Here is a 9,014-nt window from a genome sequence, read left to right as displayed (position 1 = left end):
GGAATTAAATTTTTCATTTCATAAAGCCATATAAAACGACATGGGCGTACCCAGGTTCTGGGCCAGCGGGGGGCAAATTAACCAGGTTATGGTGCCAGGGGGGGGGGAGGGGGCAAATTACCCACGGCCGCCCCCCCCTGCCCCCCCCCCCCCCCCTCGGTACGCCCATGTAAAACGATAGCATATGCACTTGAGAAGTCGAAATAACGAATATATAGTCTGTCAAGAAAGTGAAGAAATTAAAAAGTGGCAACATCATAGTGTCATCCCTTTTTTCTTAGATTGATTTGAAAGGGATGACACTACGATGTTGCCACTTTTTAATCTCTTCACTTTCTTGACAGACTATAATCATGTTACACAGACAGTATGCTTTAACACCCAATATTTTTTTTTTAGATTTAATGACATCATCTTGGGAATGTCTATCCCGAAGTTGTCCAAATTGCGACGCACTCTCGCACTCATAGCTTATACCACGTGACAGAACCTGTGACGTGGTATACCGTATATTGGTAAGTTGTTACTAAAACTAAGTCAACGATTCTTAGGGCAGTGTCGAGCCATCGTGGGAGGGAATAGTATCAAACAATTTTTAAGAGCCCCCAGTTAGTTTGGTCTCGCGTAACTGAGTTTTTTAAGTGCCGAGCTCCAGGTCCTTTTCGATGACGTCATAGTGTAGCAGGCAACCAAGGCGTGCCGTCACAGTATAGCAGACGACGAGTGCGTAACGTCACAGTGCGGCAGGCGACGAGCGCTTGACGTCATAGTTTGAGCACCGAGAATGTGACGTCACAGCGCGAGCGACCAGCGTGTGTCGTCACAGTGCAGCAGGCGACGAGCGCGTGATGTCACAGGGCAGTGTGGCGAGCGACGAGCGTGTGACGTCACAGTACGGGTGCGTGACGTCACAGTACAGCGGGCGACGAGCGCGTGACGTCACTGCGATATCGGGTACTTGGCGTCGAGCTCCTTGAACACGTACGTGACCTTCATGATGGCGAGCCACAGGTCCTCGTCGGTGACGTCACAGTGCGTCACGAACCGCATCAGTTTGGGTGTGAAACACGACCCCTTCACTATCACACCTTCATCATCCGCTGTCTTGCAGTCACCCTACGAGAACAGATAAAAACGTTATCGTAGACAATTTATTATAATATACTAGCAGCTGAGCCCGTGTTATTGTGGCTCGAAAATATCAAAATAACAAATTAAAGAAAAAATGGAAATCGATTCACAGACGTAGTACAGGTTAAACACACTTCCACTCTAATTTTTTTCCCCTAAACATAAAAAAGTCTTCAAAAATTATTCAAGCAATCTTTAAAACTTAAATTAAAAACTTTCATCTCACTTGAACCTCATACAACCTTCTTAAGCCTCATTAATCCACGAGCTGTCCCTCAAGAACAGGTAGTGGATTATTGAGGAAATGTGTACCTGTGTCTCAGCACGGGAGACCTGCGCCAACCTCTGCAGCACGACGTCAGCGGTGAGCGCGCTGGCGTCCGGGATGCGGACCAGCACGATGTTCGTGTGCCGACCGGCCACGTCCACTGTGAAGTTCTTGAGAAACAGGCCGTGGATTACTGAAGAAAAAAATGTTATGTAGCTTCCAGTTATAGCTTAGAACACTCTCGATTAATGTGATCCCACATTTTTAAGCACGCAGTACCGTACGCGCCACATTTCGTGTATTATGCGATGCGTTCGACGCGTTCATCATCTTTAGATCGCGTTTCGAAAGAAAACTAAAACGGATCAAACAAAATAGATCTTATAAATGCGAAAGTGTGTCTTTCTGGCTGTCTGTAACCAACTTACCACTTCACGCAAAAAAAAGACTTCATCTAAGTCACTTCATTTCACTTGGATAAATTCACGAAGATATATCATCGATCCCAAATAGAACATGAATATATACGATTAACGCGTTCTGGAGAAACGAATTTATACGCAACATTCCAAGTGTATACGCAAATGCGTACTACAAGCTATTGAGTATTTATACGCAACGGCGTATAGTACGTATTTGCGTACTCACTTGCGTACATAAGTACGTACTGCACGCAGTTTGTACGTACTCTGTGCGAGGCGATCAGCTCGTTTATGGTCAAGCGCGAGCGCGGGCAGGCCGTGCTCTAGCGCGACCAAGGCGGGCGCCGCCAGCACGCCCGACTGACGCATGCCGCCGCCCACCATCTTGCGTGCTCGACGAGCCCTGTAAGATAAGAGAGTTAAGTTGTTGGTAGTCTTCCCATGACCCACCAGAGTGCGACGAATGTAAATGGTGCGGGAACTGTACATTTTCCGTAGTAAAAAGTAACATATTATGTCCTTTCCCGGGACTCAAAGAATCTCCATACCTAATTTCAGCGAAATCGGTTCTGCGGTTTGGGCGTGAAGACAGAAGAGGTAACAGACAGATAGACAGACAGAGGGACAGACAGACAGATTTCACATTTATAATATCACTAGCTATTTGACCGAGCTTCGCTCGGTATTCGATGAAATTGACATTTTCTAAAAATGATTCCTAGCTAGATCGATTTATCGCCCCCGAAACCCCTTATATACTAAATTTCATGAAAATCGTTGGAGCCGATTCCGAGATTATATATATAATTGGAATCTCGGAATCGGCCCCAACGATTTTCATGAAATTTAGTATATAAGGGTTTCTTGTATATATATATACAAGAATTGCTCGTTTAAAGATATAAGATTAGTAAGTATGAAAATATGGATATGGATATTGAGAGGAGAGAGTATGGATATGGATGTTGATTGTTGGATATGGATATTGGATACTGTTATATTGCAAAATATTTTTTACTTAACAATTACAAAACTCACTGCTGTATAAAATGATATGAGCCGGCCAGCGCCGCCCCGGCCGGAGCACCCAAGCCCTTGCTGAAGCACAGCGTCACGCTGTCACAGTCCCGAACTATCCTCTCCGCTGGCACCCCGGACTGGACGCTCGCATTCATCAGTCTAGAGCCGTCCATGTGTAGCGCCAGGGAGTACTTCTTACATAACGCACCGACAGCGTCTATCCAATCTTGGGGTACTACCTGAAAGTTATTTTTATTGTATTATTATAAACGTAACATTCCACGCTGAAACCGCTGAACGGATTTTAATTAAATTCTGTATAGATAGAGGTATGGTACTTTGAGTTCTGAGAAAGCCGACCATATACACTACAAATTCACAAGTCTCCCCTTTTCTTTTTCCCTAAGCTCTCTCAGTTGGCTCAAACAGTAGAAGGCGGTTGGCTAGCCATGTTATTTGTCCAAGCCAACATAAAGATGAGACCGCACTACGCGAAGCGACCGCGACTCATCACGGCCATTCTTTGTAAGAAATCGTATGAGCTTACTAACTACGCGGCAGTTACGCTTCGCGACATTAAACGTCACTTCTATGAAACGGTAAGGGCCTGTTTCACCACTAAATCCACTTCCTTATAAGTGTCGGACAGGCTAACCACAACTTAACTTGACAGATAGAGTATGGAGCATCGGTCAAATAATAATTTGTGGAGAGCCTATCCCGCACCTTATCAGGAAGTGGTGCAACAGGCCTTAAGTGTCGCGTCGCGCCGCTGCAGTGTCGCAGTGCGGTCTCACCTAAAAATGCTTAAGGACAATCTAAAACATATAATCAACAAAACACAAACTTTGGAACGAACTGTCGCCAGCAGTATTTCCGGACCAATACGACCTGCAAACCTCCCATAAGAGAGCGTATTCCCTCTTAAAAGGCCAGCAACGCACCTGCAGCAGCTCTTCTAATGTTGCGAGTGTCCATGGGCGGCGGTAGTTTTTTTTTTTTTTTTTATGAAATAAGGAGGCAAACGAGCAAACGGGTCACCTGATGGAAAGCAACTACCGTCGCCCATGAACACTCGCAGCATCAGAAGAGCTGCAGGTGCGTTGCCGGCCTTTTAAGAGGGAATAGGATAATAGGGGAGGGTAACGATGGGAAGGGAAGGGAATAAAACCCCCCCGGTAAAGAAGGGAATAGGGTAGGGGATTGTGCCTCCGGTAAACTCACTCACTCGGCGAAACACAGCGCAAGCGCTGTTTCACGCTGGTTTTCTGTGAGAACGTGGTATTTCTCAGGTCGTTTGCACGTTTGCCCACTTTTTTTTATGCTTATATTTTATAGAAATTACCTTCCCTCCACACACATTGTGAGTGTTTTCAATGGCTATCATGGTGGTCACCGGCTCGTGAATGTCAGAGCCCTGGATCCTTCTTTCTGCTTCAGCCAGGTCAAAAGTACCATCCGGTTTGTTCTCCACTGTACTGAGTAAGGTACCAGCGACGTGAGATGCACCACCTAGAAAAATAAGCATTAGGGCTAGAGCTCACTTAGACTGCAGACTTAATAGAGCACATATGAAGGCACACAAACAAATGTTTTATATTGCAAAAAGCCTGTTGTGTCTCTATTCTCTAATTATTAGAAAATAGAGACATTGACCTACCCTTGAGTGTAAATTGATATGACAATGAAAGAAAAAAAAATATTTTTTCGCATTATAGCTTACAAGCTAATGAAGCCAATTTTTAGAGTTCTGTACCCAAAGGGTGAAAACGGGACCTTATTCATGAGACTTCGATGTCTATCTGTGGGTCTGTTTGTCCGTCTGTCCGTCCGTCTGTCTGTCTCCAGGCTGTATCTCAAGAACCGCTTTAGCTAGAGTTCTGAAGTTTTCACCGATTGTGTATATCTGTTGCAGCTATAACAACAAATACTAAAAACAAAATAATATTAATGATTAAGGGTAGTTTACTTTATTAATTAATAATAATATTTAAATAAAATAAATAATTAATAATTAAATTTTATAATAAATCCCATACAAAAAACACAATTTTTAACCTATTTTTTTTTCTATAACGGTATGGAACCCTTCGTGCGCGAGTCCGACTTGCACTTGGCCGATTTTTTTAGTTTTTTAAAGCAGATATGACTGACTGGGTGACTTTTGGTGTGAAGTGTGTTCTTAGCTATAATTCTTTATTATTTTGCTGTTGCCTTATTTACCTATTTTGTATTTTACCTTGTTCATATTTGTATATGTGAGCCTTACTGCCAACCAGAACTTCAGAGCCCCTTTTGTTACAGTGCACCATAACTGAAAAAAAAACATAGTAAAAACATTTTCCGTTGTCTGGTACCTGTAACACAAGTCCTTCAGGTACTTAGCACGGGGCCAGACTGACGTGGTGTGAAGCATCCATAGATATTATTATTATTATTTTTTTAGGGCCAAACAGCAAACTACTGAACATTTATAGAATTGTCATGTTGAGACAGTATGTTTGTCCATCTGTATGTTACAACTTACAGACACATTTAAATAAAAGTTCTGTAAATACTGACTAGTAACTAACAAAGACAGAATTTGGATAGTTCTTCGTTGTTGTTGCTGTACCACAATTAGCGCCACATTCCTGCATCGCGCTATCGAAGTTTTCTATGTGCGTCGGTATATATACGACAGCTGAAATGTATCACATGGGCTTCGGCCTGACCGAGCATGACACCTCTCTTGGTCAGATCTTCCTTTCCGGCCTCCACACACATATATTCCCACATTGTGTAAATATTTTATTAGTAAATATAAAGTTATTGCAAACATACGAACCTGCCACTAAGTTGGCCATGGTTGCTGTAGGCAGAAACAAGGCAGCCTGCTTTCCCAATAGAGTTGCCACTTTGGACTCCAAAGCATTGACTGTCGGATCTTCTCCATACACATCATCACCAACCGCTGAATTGACCATGGCATGTTTCATCAACTTATTCGGTTTTGTCACCGTATCTGATCTCAAATCAACAATGTGCGCCATGTTGTGTACTTGATTGCTTAACAGAATATCTGGTACTGATAATAATACGCCAGTCAGTTAGCTGTGAAGTGTGAATAATAAATTATAACGAGTTTTACTTGACCTTTATATATTGCATGACATAATACTCATTATCTAAACATAACAATAATGGAATTAATTTATAACTAGACATATCCTGCGACTTCATATGTACAAAAACATTGTTAGCTGTAATAATAGTATTGATAACTTTTGTATGTTAATCTTGCACAAAATCTTTTATATTATATAATTATTTTTATCTAAATTGACTGTTTTTAGGCAGTGTTTTATATTTACAAACTGTTTACAAACCTTCCTTATAATTTTCAACTATTGTAGACACATTTTTGATATTATAATATGTATTGATTATACATTTTTCCATAGTTATATTAATTACTAGCTATTTGACCGAGCTTCGCTCGGTATTCGATGAAAATGACATTTTCTAAAAATGATTCCGGGGTTTCGGGGGCGATAAATCGATCTAGCTAGATCGATTTATCGCCCCCGAAACCCCCCATATACAAAATTTCATGAAAATCGTTGGAGCCGATTCCGAGATTCCAATTATATGTATATATATATATATATATATATATATATATATATATATATATATATATATATATATATATATATATATAATATATATACAAGAATTGCTTGTTTAAAGATATAAGATAATACAGAAGGTTTTTTTTTAATTAAGTTTAGAGTGGTTGATACTTGCTTAATATTTTAATTAATTTTACTTGCGCATTCATACATTAACATCTGAATAATTACCTATGCACATGGTTAATATCTAAATATATATAACTCAAAGGTGACTGACTGCCTGACTGACATAGTGATTTATCAACACACAGCCCAAACCACTGGACGGATCGGGCTGAAATTTGGCATGCATCAAAGGAATTTGATCCAAGGGGATAAAAAGGGGGATGAAAGTTTGTATGAAACTTGTCTGTATGTCCAATACATCTGTTAATTTTTATCCCTGAAAAATGTTTGGTAAAATAATATACCAAAATATTAAATTTTATACAGCAGTGTAATAAACAACAAAAGCCCTCTTCCTACCTGTTTACCTAGATTTTATAAGTTTTTCGAAGATTTTATTGCACAATTTATCAGTAATTTCATAATGGTTTCGTAAGTTTATGAGCATGACCATAGACTTAATATATTTATATTGTAGGTTTATGAGCATGACAGAGTTCAAGAGTCAAAATTTTATATTGAAGTGCAAACTCTGTTCCACTGATATTACCTGGATATTTTCTTATCGTGATTATAAAAGGGTATAGTAAACTCTTTTAAATTCTGCTTTCAAACTATGTTTAAAACTAAACAGTTCATCGATAAAGGTTATAAAATATGAAAATAAAAAAACAAACTACTTTTTGTTTTGAAAAATAATGTCAAATTTCACTTAAATGTCTCTTTCTTCTTCTTTTAATTGGATAACAACTTAGACTTTTGTCTCCAATAAAAAAAATCTGTAAGTAGGGTAAATGACTAGTAGATTGGACAGTACTAGTCATTGGAAAAAGCATAAAAACACCATATTTATTGATGTTGCTTTAATCACTGACTGTTTTTCTTTAAAAACAGGCGTTTTGTTGCTTTAAAAACAGGAAATATTTTAAGCAACATTAATAAATATTGTGTTTTTGTGCTTTTTCCAATAACTGGTACTGTCCAATCCACTAGTCATTTACCTTAGTAAAAATTTATATATAAAACAGCACAAAATATAATGCTGATTTATATTTACAACTAAAATGACCAGTCTTTGGCCTATAACTAATGCAGTAACATTAATCCATACTATGGCATTTCTCCGGATTTGGATTATTTAGTTGATTCCCTGGAACATTTTTCTTTCTGCATATTTTTTAAAATCAATAATCGCATATTATTCTTAAGTGCATTATAAAAATAATTATCTATTTGGGCCCTTTTTCACTTCACAACTTTAGAAGATATTTTGATTTAAATTTTTCTAACCTAGGGAATCAACAAAGCTAATAAAGAAAAGCTTTTTCAGCTAAATAAACATGTTCAATTTAAATATAAACATGTATAAAATTGTCTACAAACTAAACTTGTTCATTAAAACCAAATACAATGAACGGAAAATGAATTTATTTGAAATATTTTGGCTTTAAGAATGTATTTTTTTATATATTTTACTTATTGGTGTCATTTATTTGTATCAGTACATGAAGATAATGTAAATTATTTTAGTAAAAATAAACAGATATGTACCAATTAGGTAAATAAATGTAAAATATTTTGATTCCCTACTTAAAATACCCAGGGAATCATCAAAATGTATGTAGAGGGAATCAATAAAAAGTTAGTTTTTCCTGAGGTGTATAAAAACTGTGCATGTAGGTTAAACAATGAATAGCCTAACTAAAAACCATACTCATTATCGTCGTTTACATCGTGTTTAAGCAAACTTAACTTTGGAAATGACATTGTAATTAGCGAATAGGGAATCAATTGTATAAGGAACCAAGGTTGAGGGAATCAGATATTTTCCTTTGTAACTCGGAAACGGAGCAACGAATTGTGTGACCTCCTTCCATGATGTTTAGAGGGCTACCGAACCTCTCGCTCTGCGCACCCGCAACCACGTGCTTCTTATAACTAGGGAGGTATGAGCCTCCAAGTGAAACGTATAGGGAATCACTATGTGAGCCAGGACAAATCTTAAAATGACTTTTTCTATTTATATAACGATATATACGTTTATATACAATTGTTTTATAAATATTTTGTTTATACTCTTACGATTTATTTACTTTGAAATTAGAATTTCATCGTATTTGTGGGATTTTTTTGGGAATTTATAGTGAATTCAGGGGACAGGACACGTCCAGGGAATCAATTTTTCGACCTTTAAATTAATTTTAATTATATTTACAATTAAGCTTTTCTACAGAACCTAAGTGGCCCAGTTAGATCACACCTTATATTACTATAAAAAAAAATACAAAAGTCTACATATGTAACTCTGCGGGTAGTTTATACGTCTGGACAACTAAATTTTGCGGTTTGGAGAATCAGCTACTAATATTATAAATGCATAGCCCATAGGTG

General features: G+C 38.3%; 1 protein-coding gene across 2 annotated transcripts; it reads right to left on the bottom strand.

Annotated features, from left to right (window-relative positions):
* Positions 1-306: 306 nt before the first annotated feature.
* Positions 307-7,279, bottom strand: LOC121732316 (probable low-specificity L-threonine aldolase 2). 2 transcript variants are annotated; one of them, XM_042122161.1, is made up of 8 exons: positions 7,174-7,279; positions 5,669-5,934; positions 5,081-5,155; positions 4,187-4,353; positions 2,860-3,080; positions 2,088-2,224; positions 1,444-1,592; positions 307-1,116 (listed from the first exon to the last, which is right to left on the bottom strand). In XM_042122161.1, exons 2-8 carry the CDS (start codon positions 5,871-5,873, stop codon positions 940-942), a joined length of 1,131 nt encoding a protein of 376 aa, XP_041978095.1. In that variant the 5' UTR covers positions 5,874-5,934; positions 7,174-7,279; the 3' UTR covers positions 307-939. The 2 variants fall into 2 exon arrangements, with proteins under 2 accessions (XP_041978095.1, XP_041978096.1); XM_042122162.1 differs by lacking the exon at positions 7,174-7,279 and adding an exon at positions 6,984-7,049.
* Positions 7,280-9,014: the final 1,735 nt, after the last annotated feature.

Source organism: Aricia agestis, chromosome 12 (assembly GCF_905147365.1).
Source record: "Aricia agestis chromosome 12, ilAriAges1.1, whole genome shotgun sequence".
NCBI classification, from domain to species: domain Eukaryota; kingdom Metazoa; phylum Arthropoda; class Insecta; order Lepidoptera; family Lycaenidae; genus Aricia; species Aricia agestis.
The sequence above is the reverse complement of the archived record's forward strand: the minus strand, read 5'-3'. Positions and strand labels throughout refer to the sequence as shown.

Coding starts and splice junctions, on each gene's coding strand:
- LOC121732316 (XM_042122161.1), bottom strand. CDS start 5,873: ATGGCGCACATTGTTGATTTGAGATCAGATACGGTGACAAAACCGAAT. Junction 4,354..5,080: donor CATATACAAATATGAACAAG/GTAAAATACAAA, acceptor TTATTTTTCTAG/GTGGTGCATCTCACGTCGCT. Junction 1,593..2,087: donor AGCTGATCGCCTCGCACAGA/GTACGTACAAAC, acceptor TTTTTTCTTCAG/TAATCCACGGCCTGTTTCTC.